At 44.5% G+C, this 21,877-nt stretch overlaps 2 protein-coding genes across 4 annotated transcripts in view; one reads left to right on the top strand and one right to left on the bottom strand.

The window, feature by feature from the left end:
• Positions 1-5,066, bottom strand: part of WWP2 (WW domain containing E3 ubiquitin protein ligase 2) — a 146,751-nt gene extending 141,685 nt beyond the window's left edge. Inside the window, exon 1 of one of the 3 annotated variants that reach the window (XM_061387763.1) lies at positions 4,747-5,066. In XM_061387763.1, coding sequence (XP_061243747.1) covers positions 4,747-4,773 — 27 coding nt within the window. In that variant the 5' untranslated portion in view covers positions 4,774-5,066. Of the gene's footprint in view, positions 1-2,201; positions 2,223-2,431; positions 2,524-4,746 lie in introns of those variants that run through there. The other 2 variants (XM_061387760.1, XM_061387761.1) reach the window with 2 other exon arrangements.
• Positions 1,719-18,564, top strand: NOB1 (NIN1 (RPN12) binding protein 1 homolog). The gene is made up of 10 exons (XM_061387764.1): positions 1,719-1,978; positions 8,919-9,052; positions 9,174-9,306; positions 11,876-12,006; positions 13,683-13,754; positions 13,957-14,085; positions 14,177-14,377; positions 15,005-15,102; positions 16,132-16,276; positions 17,970-18,564. The coding sequence occupies exons 1-10, from the start codon at positions 1,912-1,914 to the stop codon at positions 18,237-18,239; spliced, it is 1,380 nt and encodes a 459-aa protein (XP_061243748.1). The 5' UTR covers positions 1,719-1,911; the 3' UTR covers positions 18,240-18,564.
• The last annotated feature ends 3,313 nt before the right edge of the window (positions 18,565-21,877 follow it).

Here is a 21,877-nt window from a genome sequence, read left to right as displayed (position 1 = left end):
TCCACATTCTGCCTCCCTCCTTTATTACAACATAATATGCATTTACTTGGTTATTTTGTTCATGTGCCTTTCACCACTAAAATTAAAGGTCCACAAGGACAGGGGTTTTTGCCTTCATTGTGTAACACAGTCCTGGTGCTCAGAATAGCACTGTGCACTATAATTTTTAATTTTTCAGGAAGCATTTTATAAAATAAAAGCAAAGGAAATTTCAATCCTATTGTTTTAACCCAATAAACTTTAAATACTATCATTTGTAGCACATATTCATATTATATTTACATTACCATGTATTATAATATTTTTAAAAGTCAGTTAAATATTTTGCCTTTTTTCTTCATACTAAGACTTCAAAAATATAGTGTGTGTTTTATATTCATAGCCTAACTCCAGGGCTCAACACTGCAGAGTGACCACCACACTGGACAATGTGACTCTAAAACAATGCCTGGCACAGAGTGGGCACTTATAAATGTTCACTGAATGAAAAAGTGTTTTCCCAGGAAGAGGCAGCTACAGTATAGCACAGGATTTTCTAAACTTCAGTTATACTCCATGTTCACAATTTTCGCTATAACCTGTACTAGCTTTCCCTTAAAATGTCATCCTTTATAAACTTGAAAAAATATTTTAAAATAAAACTTTATGTTGCTTCTATAAATGGAAAAGAATGCGCTGAAGGATAAAATGCCTGGGCCTGAGTCCCTACTCAGTCACTCACTCCAGATTCTAAAGCAAGAACTTCCCTAAGCCTCAGTTTCTTCTTCTGCAGAATATGGACAATTCCAACCTTCACAGGATCACGGTAAAGATTAAATGAGATGCTGTCATAAACTCTTTGCAACTGGGAAAGTAGTCATTAAATGAAGGAGACTGAGAAGCCAACTCAAGCCTTATGTCATGCCCATCATTTCACATGTAGCAATAACAGAACATGGCAAGCACATCTAACAAGAGAAGACCAAGGACTCAGGTTCAAATCTTGTCCTCCACTTACAGGTCTGTGACCTTCAGGAACTCATTTATTTACCAAACACTTACCAAGTGCCTACAACGTGCCAGGAACTAGATTAGTAGTTAAATAAGTCAAATAAGATATGGACTCTACCCCTGAGGAATTTGCAGTCTAGCAGGGAGAAAGAGATGAGTAGATAAGAAAAAGCAAAAAATTGTCAAAAAAAAAAATCAAGTCATCTCTCTCAGGTCTGTTTGTTCATTCTGAGATGGGAATAACACCTTCCCAACCTAACTCACAGGGCTGCCACAAAAATCAATTTTTAAATGTTTGTCAAGTACTCCAAAAACTTGAACTCATTATTCATTAGAAAAGTATTTTTTTTTTCCTACTTGTAATCCAAAACGACTCTGACTCCTGTTAATGCCCAGTTTACACATTCACTCCAATAACATCACATCTGTGAAATTCATTCCACTTTTGCAAATGTTAGTAAACACGAAGAAAAGGAGGACGAACAGCTTTAGCACAGGTGTTTAATTTCAAAATCATGATCCAGGTCACAGTTCAGTCTTGCTACCTAGTTACAGCCCGTGGAGATAAGCAGTCACAAGGTAAAGCAAACTGAATAATTTAAACTGAAGAAAGAGGAAAAGTCATAAAGTAGTGTAGGTAGACACTGTCCAAGGTTACAGCATATCTATATTGGTGAGGTAATGCTGGGACTAGGTCTTGCTCAACACTGGAGGTTAAAAGCCACTTTAAGGCCATAGCAACGTGCCCACACTCTGTTTTTAAGTCTAGAAGTTGATCTGATCTGAGCAAACCGCTAAGAAAGATGATCTGAAGGACCAGGTTCCCAAGAAGTGGAAACCCTACCCAAGCAAGACTAAGTGAGTGTGACGAAAGCAAGACGGTCAAGATTCTATGATCCCTCCTAAAGTTTAAAACACTGAATGGGAACAAAATCAAAGTCTGGAGCACCAATCATTTCCAAAGAGGAAGAAAGGAAAAGACTCTCAGGTGAGGCTCACGCTGCATCTTCTTGCTAATTTCTCCTTTTTTCCCCACCACGTCACTCGCCCATTCTCAGGCGACCCATTGCAACTCAATCCCCCAAGTCGCCCCTTCCCCCTGCTCCGCTTCCTCAACAAAGGTCACTCCTCTTCATTCCTGGCACCTATGATGCTTTCCCTTTCCGGGACGACTTGCTGGCCGCCGCACCCAGGACGGCCTTCGCGCCCACCTCGGAGCAGCCCCCGCGCACGGCCAGCGGCGCGCCCACCCTGCTCGGGCGGGAGTCGGGACACCCCTCCTCGGAGGCCGGAACCGCCGCGCCAGGCCCCTCCCACAGGAAGCCGCCGCCCCCCGGCGCCGGGGCCGCGCCTCCCCCGGCCCACCCCGCGCCGCCTGCCGCCCCCGGACTTCCCTGCGCCCCCACCCGCCAGCTGCGTCCCCAGTGCCCGCGCTGGCTACCTGCAGCGGCCACAGAAGCGGCGCCCAACTCCTCTCCCACTTCCGCTTTCCACAGCCCTCACTCGGGCCAGGTCACGTGACCACGCGCGGTCAGCTGACCCGGAAGAGGCTGGCCGGGCCTCAGGTGTGGGCAACCTAGGCCGGGCCTGAGAACCTCTGGCCAGAAGGCTTTCTTGTCCCTTGTATGTTTAAAAAGTGGGAGGATTTTCCACTTGCTAGATGGTCTCCCAGCAAACAAATTGAAGTCTCGCAGAGTGCCAGGCGCTTCATTTACTCCTCCCATCAACGCTGAGGGCGGGTCTATCTTAGCTCCATTTTACAGGTGAGAGGAGGCGTTCAATCTATTAAGTCAACAGATATTTATTGAACTCCTTAGGGTTAACAGACAAGATAAAATACAGAACACCGAGTTAAATTGTAATTTTAAACAGCCATTAATACGGAGGTGTGCCCCAAAATATTGTCTGGTACAGTACATATTTATAGTTTAAAAAAAAAAACTCATATGTAATGGGCATCCTATGTTTTAATTTGCTATACCTGACAACCCTAAGCCTACTATGTGCCAGGCACGTTTCTAGACTGTAGAAACTCAAAAGTAGCTTGTGGAGCATCTGTTCTTGTGACATAAAACAAAGGTTAGAAAAGCTCCGAAACCTTTGCTGTTGTCCATAAGATGCCCCAGCACACCAAACTAACCCCATTTCGATAATATATGGATTAGATAGAACTTTATGAATTGGAAAATAAAACATTTTAAGTCCATATTCTTTACCAATGGTCAAGAACTTCAGCTTTGACAAGTTGAATGAAGGCTCAATTTTTCACTTTCAATCACCATTAACTAAAATGAGTATTAATCACCTAATTAGCCTTAAGCACTGTGCACTAATTAGTCTGTTATTCTTAGGTCTTCCAGTTGGAGGGATCAGATATGCATACAAATTAAACTGGTTGAGCATTTAGTCTCTACTTTTCCCATCCCAAATCCATCCAGGAGATGGCCTTTTAAGGAGCTACAGTCCTCTCTTAACACCTTAATTCTTACAGTAATCCCATCTATAAAACTATTAAAATCTCTCTAGTAACGTTCTCTAGATGGGAGTTGTACTAATTCTATTCTAGGGGAAGGCCTCTTTGATTTGGTGGCATTTGAGTAGGTGTTCACCCAAAGGAAAAAAGGGATTAGACAAGGCAGTCTCTCACTGTGGGTTAAAGGAGTAAAAGCTTAATATATATCCTGAATAATGGCAGCCCACTCCGGAACTTTTGCCTGGAAAAATCCCATGGACGGAGGAGCCTGGTAGGCTACAGTCCATGGGGTCACAAAGAGTCGGACACGACTGAAAGACTTCACTTTTCTTTCATAAAGTCCATACGTGGTCCCTTCCACCCCTCCCCTTTGTTTCTTTCATCTCATCTCCAACTGCAGTTTGACTCAGTACCCTGCTTCAGCCACTCTATCCTGAGGGTCTGTGGACTTGCTTTTCCCCTCTTCCTGGAAAGCTCTTTTCCTGGGTAGTCAGTTGGCTCACCCCCTCATCTCTTTCATATGTTTGCTTAACTGTCCCTTGCAGTAAAGCCTTTCCTGGTTACACTATTTAAAATCGCAACTCATCTCTTCCTTCACCTCCTCCCAGTCCCTTCCTGATTTGTTTTTTCTCTCCTTATTTCCTCAACTTAGCACTATCTGCCTTTCACATGAATGTGTATATGTATAATCTGTTACCCCCAACAAAAAAATTACGATGACAGGAGCCATAACCCAGCTTCCAAAGCAGTACCTGGCCAATAGGAGGCCTCTTTAAATAATCCGTTGAATGAATAGACTACATCAACTTTTATTGAGCACTGAACTGGCTGCTATAGGTCCTACAATATAGGAGATATTTTAAGACACATAAAAAATGTGAACTATGTCATCATGAAAGCACCCCCAAAAAATTAAAAAGAAGTTGAAATGTTCATTTAAGGAAAAAGTCCCCTAAAACAGTCCCTGACTTTCAACCTACTTAAAGAAGACAACCAAGTAACTGCAATGCAAAGCAGAAGTAATAACTGCTCACTGAGGGCTAGATTTGAAATGTCTTAAGTATGGTGGGAAATAAGGGTCCAAATCTGTCCTTGGAGAAAACTCTGATTTGGGTAATCAGGACCAGTTTGCAGAGGGAACAACACAGTAGCTTCTTGGAGACTAAGTAAGTGGGGGTTGGCAAGAACAATTTTCAGGCAGAAGAGAAAACAAGGTCAAAGGCAGAGACAAGAAACTCCGGGACACTCCCAGGAAAGTCCAGAGGAATTCTAGATATACTTACTGAATTCAAGTCATATTTCTTCTGCATCAAGTTTTTCTCTCCCCTACCCAACTGTTAAGTATAAAGTTTTATAGCCTGTAAATTTTCCTGGAAGTGAAGTCAAATATTCACTGGCACACAATCAAGACCTTTTCTCTTTCATAAAGGGTCTCACATGTTAAAGTTGTCATTATCTCCAAATGAGTTATACGTGGAGTCCTTCTACATATGTCTGCTGCTGCTGCTGCTGCTAAGTCGCTTCAGTCTTGTCTGACTCTGGGCAGCCCCATAGATGGCAGCCCACCAGGCTCCCCTGTCCCTGGGATTCTCCAGGCAAGATCACTGGAGTGGGTGGCCATTTCCTTTTCCAGTGCGTGAAAGTGAAAAGTGAAAGTGGAGTCGCTCAGTCGTGTCCGACTCTTCGAAACCCCATGGACTGCAGTCTATCAGACTCCGTCCATGAGATTTTCCAGGCAAGAGTACTGGGGTGGGTTGCCATTGCCTTCTCCGCTACATATGTTTGAAAGTGTTCATTTATTAAGGTAAACTGTTTCCAGTGACAATTTTCATAATAATGTTTGAGATTTCTTCACTTTCTTCATTTTTTAAAAAAACAAGGAGCTTCAAACAACGTGTTTCAGGGTTCACTTCACTTCTGGGTTTTCTGGGGTTTTTTTTTTGTATTTTGGCAGCATGTGGGATGGTTTCTCAACAAGGGATGGAACTGGGGTCTCCCAGTGAAAGCTCCAAATCCTAACCACTAGGCCACCAAGGAATTTCTTCCCTTCACTTCTGAGAGAACCTGTCCCCAGACACCTTCAGCTACCAAAGACATTACCCTCAACTCCCTGAACACTCCCTTTGGATTTTCAGACCTCATGAGTCTTTGCCCTCATCATCCTTCAAGATGTGGCTCCGAAGCTTAGGCCTCTAAACTCAAACTTGCCCCTCGACACTACACAAGATATCACTTTGTTCGTAGCTATTACATCACCCAAATCGTGGTGGTGTAAATTAGCTCTCAGTATGTATTTTTTTCCACAGTCCCAAGGCTTCAGGGGACTTGGAGACTAACATTACAGGGAAAGAGAAAAGGGATTAAAGTATTACCAAAAAATGACAAAAGCTACAAAGTGTCAAGAAACCTATATTGACAAGTATTTTTAATGTTTACTAGAAAAAGAATGGCTCAAAGCCTGATCTTTCTTTTCCTGACCATTCTCCTAAATCAGTGGTTCTCAAGTGTGACCCCAGGTCAGCAGCATCAGTGTCACCTGAAACTTACTAGAAAGGCAGCTTGTCCATCTCTGCCCAGACGTACTGAATCAGAAACTGAGGACGAAGCCCAGCTATTTCTAGTTCTGCAATCTCTCCAGGTGATTCTGATTTACACTCAAGTTGGAGAACATTGATCTAGGTCATTCTCCTTCACCATAGTGTCCACAGAGTTATTGCTGATTTCAATAAACCTCTTTTATTGTGGGGTCTAGTTTCTATATAATCCCTGCCTTTCCAGGCAGCAGGAGCAGTCAATTAAGGAATAAATTAGAGACAGGAATATTAGTGAACTATATTTTCACTATAGTGAACTATAGTGAACTATATTTTGAGTGAACTATATTTTCTAGGCATGAAATAAAAACTTAATGGGAATGAATGGAGAAGGGACCCAGGTACCTCAAACCATTTCAGAAGTGACATCAATAAACTTGAGCAAGAGGAATACAGGTTGAAATAAAGATGACTCAGAAGAGATTCTTACCTTGAATGCCTTTTTTGGTGATGCCATTAGTAAAAATAGGAACTCAACCAGTGAAGAAATTTTAAGCGGGGGCAGGAGAGACAATTACCTAGTTTTAACCCTCCTCCTGAGTAATAATGCCAAAAATGTTCAGAAGGATGTGGCCAAAAGACTAGGTTATGGAATAAACAAGGATGGGACCTCTGGAATTCAAGATTCCAGAGGTATTCATATAATGTGATCATTATGACCAGCTTTGAGGATAGATAGTACTGGTGAAGGAGAAAACAGAGAGACATGGAGGCCAAGACAGTTCTGTGGATGGTGCCCTGTGCGCAAGGCAGAAGAGAATGCACTAAAGGAGGCTGAAAAATCACCAGAGATGCAGGGGGACCATAGTGATGCATCATGAGAGTGAAGAGAGGAGAGACAGTCCAGAAAGAGGAGATGGTCAGCCATGTAAAATTCTGCAGAGGAACTGAGAATGTCAGAAATAAGAACAACAACACAAATTGATATGATAGGGAATTCCCTGGTAGTTCAGTGGTTAAGACCCCCCAGAGGTGTGAATGACTTTTTGGAGGTACAAGGGCTAAATTATAATCAAGGGGTGAAAACTGGAGTGAAGACTAGAAAGACAGTTTAGAATTAACTCAACACCACTGAAGATAGATGACTGAAAAGACATTATTCAGTCAAGTTCACCAGCATGAATTTCTAACAGACCAGATTTCATAATTACGGAATTTCAGCAAGGAATTATGAGCCCTGCTTTATGTAAGTGGAGCAAGAATATTAAGGTAAAAAATTGAGAGATAGAGATCCCTGCCCCAAATTGCTCAAAATGAAGTAGGGTAAGAAAGCAGGGGTTGGCCTGGCATAAAGGAAAGAAAGTGGCTCTGAGTTGGTTTGTTTCAGTGTTAATGCACCATTTAGTCAATGTTAGCCTGGCCTCGTTTTCTTGAGCAACCACCCCTTGCCTATAAAATAGTATTTCATAGAGCTGTTTAGTCACGAAGTCATGTCCAACCCGTTTGCGACCTCATGGACTGTAACCTGCCAATCCCCTTCTGTCCATGGAATTTCCCAAGCAAGAATATTGGAGAGGGTTGCCACTTCCTTCTCCAGGGGCTCTTCCCCACCCAGGGGCTCAATTGGAGTCTCCTACCTTGGCAGGTAGTGTTGTTTAGTACTGAGCCACCAGGGAAGCCCAGTCTTTAGGTCATCTGAACCGACTGACTCAACAATAAAACCAAATACAGAATATTTGAATTCAAGTGTACAGAAGCTGGGGCATCTCCAGGCAAGAATATGACCCCATGGGGTGTCTCCAGGCAAGAACACTGGAGTGGGTTGCTATGCCTTTCTACAGTGAATCTTCCAGACTCAGGGACCCGAACTTGGGTCTCCTGCATTACAAGTAGATACTTTAACGCTGAACCACCAGGGACGCCCTAAGGGCCAATTAAAGTCTCTTAAGGACTGCAAGGAGATCCAACCAGTCTATTCTGAAGGAGATCAGCCCTGGGATTTCTTTGGAAGGAATAATGCTAAAGCTGAAACTCCAGTATTTTGGCCACCTCATGCGAAGAGTTGACTCATTGGAAAAGACCCTGATGCTGGGAGGGATTGGGGACAGGAGGAGAAGGGGACGACAGAGGATGAGATGGCTGGATGGCACCACTGACTCGATGGACGTGAGTCTGGGTGAACTCCGGGAGTTGGTGATGGACAGGGAGGCCTGGCGTGCTGCCATTCATGGGGTCGCAAAGAGTCGGACACGACTGAGCGACTGAACTGAACTGAAGGATCAATAGTGTTAGTCACTCAGTCGTGCCCGACTCTTTGCACCCCATGGGCTGCAGCCCACCAGGCTCCTCTGTCCGTGAGATTTTCCAGACAAGGACACTGGAATGTGTTGCCATTTCCTTCTCCAGGGGATCTTGCCAACCCAGGGATCGAACCCAGGTCATCTGCACTGCAGGCAGATTCTTTAACGAGTGGGCTACAAGGGAAGCCCCTGAGGGCCAATTATGAAAGTGAAGTGAAGTCGCTCAGTCGGGTCCGACTCTTTGCGACCCCATGGACTGTAGCCTATCAGGCTCCTCCATCCATGGGATTTTCCAGGCAAGAGTGCTGGAGTGGATTGCCCTTTCCTTCTCCAGGGGATCTTCCTGACCCAGGAATCGAACCCGGGTCTCCCGCATTGCGGGCAGACGCTTTACTGTCTGAGCCACCAGGGAAGCCCTGAGGGCCAATAGTTGATGCCAAACAGCGTTTTCTCAGGCGACCACCCCCCCGCCAGATCCCTCCCAAGATTTGACCGCGCCCACACCTCCCAGGCAATCGGGCGGCCGTACTGCGCAGGCGCGCCGGTGGCCCAGAGCCGGAAAATGCCGGCGCGCCCGCCAGGAGTCGCCGCTTAGCTGCAGCTTCTTTTCTCGGTTCCCAGGGGCCCGGATTGGTACCGAGCGACTGGCGGAAGCTCCGCGCGCATGCGCGGTGTGGCCTCGTTGGGCCAACATGGCGCCGGTGGAGCACGTTGTAGCGGATGCCGGGGCGTTTCTGCTGGATGCGGCTCTGCAGGTACAGGGTGCTTCTGTGGAGAGGAGCGGGGTCTGGGCTGGTGGCCCCTGACGGAGTTTGGGAAATCCGGCAGCACGTTGCGTGGTGCGGAATGGTGTGAGCCGGGCTGGTCTCCCCGCAGGACATCGGGAAGAACATCTACACCATCCGGAATGTGATCAGCGAGATTCGGGACAAGGCCACGCGCAGGCGGCTCGCCGTGCTGCCCTACGAGCTGCGTTTCAAGGAGCCCTTCCCTGAATACGTGCGACTGGGTGAGTACCTCTGCCCGATGTTGATAGTGAAGCTGGGTCCCAGGTTGCTGACTGAACCTGCTCTGGTGCTAGTTGGAGCCTGGTTACTTTATCAGAGTTGGTTTAGAAACCCCACGGTCAAGATCCTGGTGGGAGAGAGGCTTCCTGAGTCATGAGTCAGCCAGGCCTTGCTGCTTACTAGCTATGTTCCCTTGCGTGTATCACTGACTCTCTAGGCGTCAGTTTCCTCATCTGTAAAATGGGATTAACAAAAGTACCTATCCTCGGGGTTGCTGGGAGCATTAAAGGAAGAATAATGTCACTCAGCATAGTGTCTAGCGTTTTGTAAATATTAAATTTGTTTGGATTAAAAATAGAAGTCCTGCCTTGGAAAGGACCTAGGTGGTTGAAAGTGTTTTTAGGGGTTTTAGGGTTTAAAGGCTGATATTGGAGATGGTGCTACCTACACTACTTGTGACTTTTTTAGCTTTCTCTAACATACTAGCTTTGTGATCTTTGACAAGTTACTTAATCTTTCTGAGGAAATACTAATAGTATTTACTTCACAAGATTTGGCTAAAGCAGTCCCACTCCTAGGGATATACTGAGACAAAGCTGTAGTAACTCAGAAAGATACATGCACCCCTATATTCATAGCAGCACTATTTGCATTTGCCAAGACATGAAAACCACCCAAATGTCTATTGACAGATGAATGGATAAAGAAGATATGGTACAGATATACAATGAAATACTACTCAGCCATAAAAAAGAACAAAATAATGTCATTTGCAGCAACATACATACAACTAGAGATTATCATACTAAGAAAGACACATATCATATGACATTACTTATATGTGAAATATAAAATGTGACACAAATGACCTATCAGAAACAGAATCACAAGCATAGAGAACAGACTTCTGGTTGTCAAGAGGGAGGGAGTTGAGGGAGGGAGGTTGGGTTATTAGCAGATGTAAGCTTTTATATATAGACTGGATAAACAACAAGATTGTACTGTATAGCACAGAGAACTGTATTCAGTATCCTATAATAGACCATAATGGAAAAGAACATTTTTAAAAGGAATATATATGTATAAATGTATAGCTGAATCAATTTTGTACAGTAGCAATTAACACATTGTGAATCAGCTGTATTTCAACTTAAAAATTTTTGTAAAGATTTGACTGAAGGATGAAATGAAAAGCTTTTAACATAGCACTTGATACATAGTACCCAATAAATTTTAGCTGCTGTTAATTTATAGCTGCATTTTTAGTGAGCTGTATACTTATTGTTCCTGGTGCTAAAGTAGCAAACTAAGATCATGGCATCTGGTCCCATCACTTCATGACAAATAGATGGGGAAACAGTGGCTGACTTTATTTTGGGGGGCTCCAAAATCACTGCAGATGGTGATTGCAACCATGAAACTAAAAGACGCTTACTCCTTGAAAGGAAAGTTATGACCAACCTAGATAGCATATTCAAAAGCAGAGACATTACTTTGTCAGCAAATGTCCGTCTTGTCAAGGCTATGGTTTTTCCTGTGGTCATGTATGGTTGTGAGGGTTGGACTATAAAGAAAGCTGAGCGCCGAAGAATTGATGCTTTTGAACTGTGGTGTTGGAAAAGACTCTTGGGAGTCCCTTGGACTGCAAGGAGATCCAACCAGTCCATCCTAAAGGAGATCAGTCCTGGGTGTTCATTGGAAGGACTGATATTGAAGCTGAAACTCCAATACTTTGGTCACATGCTGCGAAGAGTGGACTCATTTGAAAAGACCTTGACGCAGGGAAAGATTGAGGGCAGGAGGAGAAGGGGATGACAGAGGATGAGATGGTTGGATGGCATCACGGACTCAATGGACATGTGTTTGAGTGGACTCAGGGAGTTGGTGATGGGTAGGGAGGTCTGGTGTGCTGCAGTTCATGGGATTGCAAAGACTGAGCAACTGAACTGAATGTAGCAGAAGACATCTTTCTGTTAATGTGTCAAAATATTGTATATGCTTATTATTGATGTCTCAGGAGAATAACAACACAAGAGCTGGAGATCACTTTGTGTTAAATAGGGATGTGGGTTTTCTTGTTGGGGTGGGTTTACATACAAAAACTGTTCAATATTTGTTACCCAGTATTTTTGTCTCATCATAGACAATAATTACTGGTTGAATCACCTTTCCATCCCACTTGTACTGTGATCATCCATTCTATTAAAAAGAATTGTTAGAATCACAGAACTTTATTGCTGAGAGAGAAGAGACTTTCTATTCTAATATAATACCAGAGCCTAGAAAAGGAACTCTTATCATTTGCAAATATTATGCTAACTTTCAGTGATTTTCTATTAACTTTTTTCTGTCCCTTCATCTGCACTCAATAAGGACATTACAGTAAACTTAACTGGCATAAATCTTGAGAGATACAAATGTCTCGGTTCTGAGTAGAAAAAAATCAGGAGATGAATGAGTGAGGTGTGTTTGGGGATACTGATCCAAAGTTCTTTTCATACTTTCATTACAGTTATCCAGAGTCATATGGCTCTTTGCTTTTAACTGAAGTTTGGAATCTCTTGTTTACAGTGACTGAGTTTTCAAAGAAAACTGGAGACTATCCTAGCCTTTCTGCTACAGATATCCAAGTACTGGCACTTACTTACCAGCTGGAAGCAGAATTTGTTGGGGTGTCTCACCTAAAACAAGAACCAGAAAAGGTAAATAAGAAGGATTGTGATTTCATCCATTTTTACTTTTTTATTATGAGAACTATCAGATGTACAGAAGTAGAGGGAGTAGTGTAATGGCCCCAGTGTCCCCGTCATTCCGCCTCCATAGTTATCAACTTAGGACCAGTCTGTTTTCATCTCCACCCACTCTAGCCATGAGCATTTTGAATTCAGACATCTTATTTCACTGATATTTCTTGGTGTGTCTTGAAAGAGATAAGGTATGTCTTTTTAAAATACAACCACAAAACCAATATTACACCTACACAAAATTAATAGCAATTCCCTGGTGTCATCAAATATCCAAATGTGTGTTTGTTCACATTTCTTAATTATTTTATAAATTTTTTAATAGTTTATTTGTTTGAATCAGGATCCAGATAAGGTTCATTACATTGTAGTTAGCAAATGTGTCTCAGTCTTGACCTGTAAGTTCTTGGTGAGAATGGTTAAATTTTAAAATGCTGAAAGAGGAACTTTCCTGGTGGTCCAGTGGCTAAGAGGCCAAGTTCCCAATGCAGGGGTCCCAGGTTCAATCCCTGGTTAGGGAACTAAATCCCACATGCTGCACCTAAGCAGCTTTGTATACTGTAACTAAAAGATCTTGCATGCCACAGCTGAGACCTAGCACAGCCAAATAATTTTTTTTTTTTTAAATTTAAAAATGCGGAAAGAGAGTAAAAATCAATTATATTCTCACTATTTTTGAAAAGATAGAATTCTTTTCCAGAAACAAGCAAAAAGGAATACCAAAAATGCTACCATTTTTTTCAACTCTTTCTAACCTTCAAAATTCTGGGTTCCTGTTGTGCTTTTACAGATTTGTCCAGCTCGTTTAAGTTGAAGAGATTAATGGTTTTGTGCCTGGGCCGCACTGACTGTTTCCAGGCCAGAGGATTTTGGAAGATAGATAGTTTATACTATAATAAGTAATTTCAACTAGTGGTTACAAAGAATGACTTGATCTCCACTGTCTAAAGTCATCAAAACTAGTAGACTGTAGTGAGCACTCCACTGTAGTGGACCAATGTTCCTATTCTAGTTGGAACTGCCTTCACTTGTTCTCAGCCAGGTTTAGAGTCCTCCAATCCAAAAAGTCTAAAAGCAATGCCGAAAGTACAGACTTCTGTGTGTCACCAGAATGTTTTGGGGGGATGGGAGTCAAGGGAATAGTTTTACATAAAGGCTGACTTTGTGGCTGAGCCGGGTTTCTGTTTTGGCATCTGTCAACTTGAGATTCCTAAAAACCACCCTTTCCTGCAGTCTTTTGGGCAGGAGTTAACCTGTTTTGTATCAGAAGCTTTAAAACTCCTCTCTCTTGACCCAGCAATTCCACTTTTGGGCATTTATCCTAAGGATGTAACCAAAGATACTTCCAAGTTTTATACATAATGATGTGCATTAGAGCTTTATGTCCAGGGCCAAAAAAGGAATGTCCTAAAATGGTTATTTGGTGGCAGTGGACTCCCTGAATAATTCTTCATATATATTTTTATGTTTCTCACTCTTTAAAAAACATTGAATAAATCTTTTTTATTTCAATAACCAGGGGGAAATATTTTGTTTTCTGTTTTGTTTTTTTTTTTTAATTACTCTTCCATGTTGAATTTTCAGCCTGTATTTCTTTGCTTAGTGCTGTCTCTTGTTCCTTTTTCTTTTTAAAGGTTAAAGTGAGTTCATCGATTCAGCACCCGGAAACGCCTCTGCACGTTTCTGGTTTCCATCTGCCCTCAAAGGTAATTTCTGAGACAGGCCGGGCTCTTCATGCTTTTTTCTGCTCCATGTCAGATCTCCACAAATTCCAGGGAACCAAATTTATCCCGAGAGATGCTGCAATATGTCCAGCCCTGCCTGATCTGACTTATACATTGTATATCATGTCATCTTTAACTCTCTCTCAGTTTTCAGGTTTTAAAATTACTATTCTTTTAATCTCAGCCTAAACCCCCACGAGAAACAGTAGAACACAGACACCCAGCCAGTGAGCCTGAGGACCTAGAGTTCAGTTCCTTCATGTTCTGGAGAAATCCTTTGCCTAACATTGATTGTGAACTGCAGGAGCTGCTGGTAAGGCCCTGCCTTATGATCTGATGACCACAGACTAACATCTTCCAGCTGCACCCATGGGCAGGGAGTTTGAATTCTATTAATGTTTCAGATGGATGGAGGTGAGGATGTTCCAAATGAGGAGGAGGATGAAGAGAATGGACTTGATGAAAGACAGGACCAAGACAGTGATGATGACGGGGGTGGGTGGATAACCCCCAGCAACATCAAGCAGATCCAGCAGGAGATGAAGCAGTGTGCTGTCCCCAAGGACGTGCGGGTCGGCTGTGTGACTACAGACTTTGCCATGCAGGTGGGTGGAGTGGGTATCTGTCTGCCTGGGCTCAGTGTCATACCTGTACGGACAGTGGTCCCTCGGAGGTTGGGGATGGGATGTGCAGAACTGTTACATAATGCTTCTTTTCCTGGTTCTAGAACTTTGCCTATGCTGTTTGGTGATTTGCCATTTCGCTTGGAGGTTGGGGATTCATAATATATTGACAAAATGTATATAGTACATTACATTTCTAACGTCTGACATTCACAATCGGTTGGTGCTTTTCTTTCAGTGTGTGTAATGTTCTGTGCTGTGTTCAGTATTTCAAGACTATAGAGGTTTCCAATCCAGAAATTAATAATTTTGCTCTGACACAATGAATGTCTCTGTTAAAGAGATTGCTTTAAAAAAAGAGAGAGATCACTCATGGAAGGTCTTGGCTAATTAACGCTCACAGTCAGTCGCACTTGGTATCAGAAGAATCTGGGTCCTTGTCCTGGTTTACCCGTCTTGAGAGGCATCCTACGCTTGCTTTTCTTGAGCAGAAGCCCTTCATAAGCCAGACCAGGGTTTGTGAAGTTCTCTTAACCGTGATTATGCAGGTGTTAAAGATAATGTCGGTTTTGCTCTGAGTTTGGTTCCCCGTTAACGTGTTGGTTGCAGAATGTCCTGCTGCAGATGGGGCTGCACGTGCTGGCCGTGAACGGCATGCTCATCCGCGAGGCCCGGAGCTACATCCTGCGCTGCCATGGCTGCTTCAAGTACGTAGCCAGTAGTGTGGGCGCCGGTGCCCCTGTCGAGCACCCGTCTCTTCCTAAACCTGTGGGCTTCTTGAAAGGGAGCCTTGCCTTCTGTGCAGGTGTTCCTTCCACCTCAGATTAGCCCCAGTGACGGGATGGTTTCTTGCACAGAATAATTATTTCCTAACCCCTGTTGAGAGGGTTCCGTTCACTTGCACAGACATCAGGTCAGGGGCCTGGCCTCTCTGGCAGTTGCATGCAGCTCTTGTCTCCTGCCCCTGGGAACTGAGGGAGAATTCCTTAAGGACAGACACTAGGGCTCCTGCTTGGTCCTTGAGAGCAGCAGCTTCTCCTGTTCAGAGTCCACCATTGGGGCTTGAGAAGGGAGGAGAGAGGCCTGGGGGTCAGCCTCAGCGCCCACACCCATCGACCATAGCAGCTTCGATAGTGCTTCCTGTATGATTCGTTAATAAATTTTCAGCATCTCCAGAGCTACCTCCTGGCATCATGCCCAGTGACATGACATTTGGGGCCAAGGTATTCAGTAATAGTTGTAATAATGTAATAGCATGCCCCTGGAGAAGGGGGGGTGGTGGTAAGAGCGCTGACTCTGGAGCCATATTCCTTGGGCGTATGCATGCTACTTACTGGCTCTGTGACCTTGAGCAGCTAGCTATCTTGCCTAGCTGCCATTTCCCCACCTGTGAAATGCAGATATACCCACCTCATGGGGTTGTTTCCAGGGTACACTTGTAGCATAATGCCTGACAGAATTCGGTGAAGCGTTCACGGCCACTGTAAAAACATCCTGCTCAGTTTTCTTACTACCTGCGTCATTTTCCCCTGGAACCGTGGGGCAGCAGTGTGCATGTATCAGCCGCGAGATACAGCCGGGCAGCCCTGGTCCAGGATGGCAGTGCAGTTCAGCCTTTCCCCTTCCACTTCTCGGGCCGCCTCCTCCTCCTCCGAGGCCCGAAACTCGCCATGCGCCCCGGGGACTGGGTTTGCTGCCTGAGGCTCCAGTGTAGTGAGGCTCCTTTGTGTCTATAGGACAACGTCTGACATGAGCCGAGTGTTCTGTGCACACTGTGGAAACAAGACGCTGAAGAAGGTGTCCGTGACCGTCAGCGATGACGGGACCCTGCACATGCACTTCTCCCGCAACCCGAAGGTGCTAAATCCTCGCGGCCTGAGGGTGAGTGGAACGGCTTCCCCTCCCCTGACGGCAGGGCCCAGGGTTGGGGAAGCTAGACCTCTTAGCATCAGGAGCAAATGATCAGAGAGAAGAACAAAGCCTCATGATTTCTACAATATAGTTCGTGAAAGCCTGTGATCCAGATGGGGAAGGCTCACAATTCAGCCTCCCCATGAGCTTTTTGAGGAGTTTGCAGTCTAAGAAGAAATCACCAGTAATTCCACACAATAAATTACATGTGGGGTCACAGAGAGGTTGTTTGTAGGGTGGTGGAGGTTGGATGTGTGCGGGAGTTTGAGGATGGGCAGAATTTCCAGAAGCTCCAAGAACCACAAGGGAAGGGGTGTGAAGTGCTCTGCACAAGAGTTCTGCCTGGACACACAGCCGAATGGATTTGTCTTGAGGAATCAGGAGAGAAGCATTGAGAGGCTAGCAGGTATTCCTAGGCAGATGCCACTAATGTGAGAAGGGTTGTTCATTTTTAAATTTTCTATTCTGAAATAATTTTAGATTTATAGAAAAGTTGCCAAAAAATAGTACAAATTCCCATTTAATTTCCCAATTTAATCGTTTACCACATTTGCTCTGTCGTTTATATATATTTTTTCTTTTCCCCTAAAAGCCATCTGAGAGTAAACGCTACCTGCTGCCCTTTGGCCTCTAGATACTTTGCTGTGTGTTTCCTGAATGAGGAACTTTGGCTTTCACGCCCACTGTACAGTTACTAAAACCAAGACGTTAATGTTACTTCAGCACTACTATCTGGCTTCCCAGATGGCGCAAGTGGTCAAGAATCTGCCTGCCAGTGCAGGAGATGTTAAGAGATGCAGGCTCGATCCCTGGGTTGGGAAGATCCCCTGGAGTAGGAAGCGGCAACCCACTCCAGTATTCTTGCCTGGAGAATCCCATGGACAGAGGAGCCTGGTGGGCTACAGTCCCTGGGGTCACAAAGAGTCAGATGCAACTCAGTGACCTAGCCTGCAGTTCTACTGTCTATGGGTCATATTCAAAGTTTGACACGGATTTCCTTTGTGGCAAAAGAAGAAAGGGTTAGGCTCACACGTTGTGTTTGTCATCTCTCTTTAAAACTGAAGTAGTTTGTCAAGTCTGTTGTCTTTCACACCTTGACACTTTTCAATGGTTTTAAAGAGTCCAGAGCAGTTCCCTAACATCGCTCATTGGGTTTGCCTGGTGGTCCCTCCTGCTTAGGTTCAGGCTGTGCAGTGTTGGCAGGAGCACCCGGAAGTGATGCTGGGTCTTCCCAGTGCATCCTGTCAGGGGGGAAATGATAACTAGTCGTTCAGTTTACTGCTAGTAATAACTTTGATCACTTAGTTAAGACAGTTTCTTATGTAATGCCAATATAATTAACCAAAACCAAGATGATCAAATTTCCCATAAGGTTATTATTTGTAATTAATAAGTAGAGAAAGATAGTCGGAAGTCTGCAGTCTTTCTGTCTTTATCTGAGAGTATGTAGTCAGCATACGGCTTTGGGTTTTGCATCTGTGAGGTGAGGTGAGGCTCAAGTGGGAAGATGCATGTCAGGGGCTTAGTGCACAGCAGGCAGTGGTGATAGACTCCACTGGGGTTGTCAGCCCACATGCAGAGTTGTCAGCTGAGCTTTCAGGATCTGGTGTGCATGAATACAAATCCCGGTCCTTCTAATGGCCTTTCCCCTTCTTGTTTGCAGTACTCTCTCCCCACTCCCAAAGGGGGCAAGTATGCCATCAACCCCCACCTGACCGAGGATCAGCGCTTCCCTCAGCTGCGACTTTCCCGAAAGGCCAGGCAGAAAACCGACGTGTTTGCCCCTGACTACGTAGCTGGGGTGTCTCCCTTTGCAGAGAATGACATCTCCAGCCGCTCAGCCACCCTGCAGGTCCGAGACAGCACCCTGGGAGCCGGGAGGAGACGGTTAAATCCCAATGCTTCCAGAAAGAAGTTTGTGAAGAAAAGGTGAAGCATAAGCTCGACGGGCAAGCTGGACGGCTGCCAGGAGACCGGTCTCAGGTTCCCCAGTGTGCCAGCCCCACAACCCCCTGGACACAGAGAAAGGGCCTGACTTCCTCAGCGCTGCCTTGGGACTTGCTGTGGTGCCTCGGATTGGGTTTGTGGTGGAGCCTGGCTAACCCCTGACCTGTGCGCATCCAGAGAACCGGGATTCCTGCCTTGTTGAGGGAGTTTGACGAAAACAGAGCTGATGGTGCCTGGAGCAGATCTTCAACCTTTAAAGATAGGAACTTCTAAGTGGTAATATTTTTCTAATAAATGTGATTATAAGCTTCTGTCCATTTTTTTTTCTTAAATTTTATTTTTAAACTTTACAATATTGTATTAGTTTTGCCAAATATCGAAATGAATCCGCCACAGGTATACCTGTGTTCCCCATCCTGAACCCTCCTCCCTCCTCCCTCCCCATACCCTCCCTCTGGGTCGTCCCAGTGCACCAGCCCCAAGCATCCAGTATCGTGCATCGAACCTGGACTGGCGACTCATTTCATACATGATATTGTACATGTTTCAATGCCGTTCTCCCAAATCTCCCCACCCTCTCCCTCTCCCACAGAGTCCGTAAGACTGATCTATACATCAGTGTCTCTTTTGCTGTCTCGTACACAGGGTTATTGTTACCATCTTTCTAAATTCCATATATGTGCGTTAGTATACTGTATTGGTGTTTTTCTTTCTGGCTTACTTCACTCTGTATAATAGGTTCCAGTTTCATTCATCTCATTAGAACTGATTCAAATGTATTCTTCTTAATGGCTGAGTAATACTCCATTGTGTATATGTACCACAGCTTTCTTATCCATTCATCTGCTGATGGGCATCTAGATTGCTTCCATGTCCTGGCTATTATAAACAGTGCTGCGATGAACATTGGGGTACACGTGTCTCTCTTTTTCCCTTCTGGTTTCCTCAGTGTGTATGCCCAGCAGTGAGAGAAATGCTTAAGGTGTGCAGTCAAGGATCAAGCATTTAGGTTTTCTTTTTGCCAGAAAGTATACTAGGTACTAATTTTATTATTTAAAAAAAAAAATTGTAGCTCTTAATTTTAACTCATTTTGAAAACATTTCAGTCATCCAGGAAAATACCTAGACTCTCCCATTGTTAACATTTTTTATTTGCTTTTCCCTTTCTTCACACTCAAAGTGTCTCCTAGGACAGTGATGTTCTTTTACATAACCACAGCACAGTGATCAAATTCAGGAAATTTAACATGATACATTACTATTACCTAATACATAACACTTCAGATTTTACCAACTCGCCCCGGTACTGTCCTTCATAACATTTTCCCCCAGATCTGAACAATCTCTCCGCCTTTGTCATTTGTGAAGTTGACCTTTTTAATAGTATTAGCCAGGTTTTCAACATGCCCCTCTATTTGGGCTGGACAGGATGTTTCCTTGTAATTAGATGGAGGTGACCCACATGGGACAAGAAAGCTACATACGTTGTCATTGGTTCTCAGTGCCTCACCCTAAATGATGCTTAACAGATTACTTGGTAAATAAACCTGCTGAGTAGATTTCTTAAGTTCTTTACATTACAGCGTATTCACAGAGTGCTAGCTTCAAAAGTTCCTTACATCAAGTTTTTCCCTGTATGGTTGTCTATTTGCTGCTGCTAAGTCGCTTCAGTCGTGTCCAACTCTGCGCAACCCTATAGACGGCAGCCCACCAGGCTCCCTGTCCCTGGGATTCTCCAGGCAAGAGTACTGGAGTGGGGTGCCATTGCCTTCTCCAATGCATGAAAGTGAAGTCGCTCAGTCGTGCCTGACTCTTAGCGACCCCATGGACTACAGCCCACCAGGCTCCTCCATCCATGGGATTTTCCAGGCAAGAGTACTGGAGTGGGGTGCCATGCCTTCTATTTAGTATAAAGCTAATTGGGGGGAACTTAAATTCAGTTTAAGGTATTTCCTGTCCTATGTATTTTTTAAATGTGAAAACTCAGTTCCGAAAGTAAAAACTATGTAAACTATGTGAAACAGAGGTGTGTGTACAACTAGATGGCCTTCCCCTCTCATCCCCGTTTCCTCTTTTTCCCTGGCTAATCCATGTCATTTGTTTCTGACTTATCCTTGTGTTTTCTTTTGCAAAAAAGTGTGGGTGTGTGTTACATTTTGGAAGACAAGGCAGTATCTCGTCCACTGCTCATAGGCACACAGAACAGTACCTGGAACATGGTGGGTGCCCGGTAAATACTTGTTGCATATATTTGGCGTTTAATACTAGCCTTGTAAAAACTGAGATATATATATAACCAAACACCACCTGCTGGCCATGCATCACGACTTTCTCCTGACTGATTTAAGAGTTTCAGTTTCAGTTGTTGAAGACAGAGCCAGAATACTAGCTTGGTTGTGGAGGTTGCCTTTAAACCCTTTAGGGTCGTCTTCATACAGTTTCATTCCTGGCCAACAGGAAGTAAAAGGGTTCATATTTACCCTCTCACCTGAAACAATAAAGAGCTAAAACACGGAAAACCATAGTATTCAGCTTCTGGAGGTCAAGCAGGTGATCCCTAAGAGAGGAGGAGACAGGTGAGCTCCACAATTGCACTGGTTTGATATCAAGAGAGAATTTCCAGAAGGAAGAGGTGGAGCAACAGTGCCGGGAGTCCAGGAGGGCCCAAAGAAAGGGAAGGAGCAGCCATCACAGCGCTTGAGTGCACGCAAGCATTCCAGGTCTGCAGAGGGGCCCCTGTGCGTCCTCGGCGAAGCACTGATGAGCACTTAAACATGAGGCGTTTCCTGAGGCTGGGGAAGGAAATACCCCTCCCCACCCAAACGAGATAATCCTCGAAGCTCACCCGAAGCCAGGGACGCTTCACACTCTTGCTATACAGAGTGGAAAACTTCCTAATTCACAGGCATCAGGCAGGTACTCCAGATCAGGAAACAATTATTTCCAGACTAAAGGCTGCTCTGGTCTCACCCGACAAAGCCAACCTTGCAAGAATCCTACTCCTAGTTTGATGCCAGAACTAGTCTTGTGGCCCCACCCAATCCCACTGGAACAAGAAACAATCCCTGGGACTTCCCCGCTGGTCTAGCGCATCTGCCAATGCACAGGACATGGGTTCGATCCCTGGTTCAGGAACTAAGATCCCACAAGCTTTGCAGCAACTGAAACTCCGTGTCTCGACTAGAGAGCCCACGCACCCCAACCACCAAGCCTGCCTGCTGCGACTAAGACCGGACGTGGCCAAAAATATTTTTTTTTTTAAGAGAAAGTTCAGTGTTCTCACATTTTCAAAACACTCTCCCAAGGAAGCAGTATCATCCTAATTCATAGCCAAGCAGCAACAGTCTGGGGGATCTAGAAGAATACCCCATATACATTATTATCAATGACCCAAGTTTGATCCCCAAGTCAGAAAGATGCCTTGGAGAAGGAAATAGCAACCCAACTCCAGTATTTTTGCCTGGGAAATCCCATGGACAGAAGAATCTGGCAGGGTGCAGTCCATGGGGTCACAAGAGTCGGACCCAACTGAGCAACTAAACCTACCTATCTACCCCAGTATTTATGGACAGGAAGAAATCTGGAGTGGAAACATTCAACACGTCCACATCACTATGTTTTTTT

This window comes from Bos javanicus, chromosome 18, assembly GCF_032452875.1.
Source record: "Bos javanicus breed banteng chromosome 18, ARS-OSU_banteng_1.0, whole genome shotgun sequence".
Taxonomy (NCBI): domain Eukaryota; kingdom Metazoa; phylum Chordata; class Mammalia; order Artiodactyla; family Bovidae; genus Bos; species Bos javanicus.
Note: the sequence above shows the minus strand (reverse complement) of the source record. Positions and strands in the feature narration are given on the sequence as shown.

Coding starts and splice junctions, on each gene's coding strand:
- NOB1 (XM_061387764.1), top strand. CDS start 1,912: ATGGGAACAAAATCAAAGTCTGGAGCACCAATCATTTCCAAAGAGGAA. Junction 9,307..11,875: donor CCCTGAATACGTGCGACTGG/GTGAGTACCTCT, acceptor TCTTGTTTACAG/TGACTGAGTTTTCAAAGAAA. Junction 15,103..16,131: donor CGCTGCCATGGCTGCTTCAA/GTACGTAGCCAG, acceptor TTGTGTCTATAG/GACAACGTCTGACATGAGCC.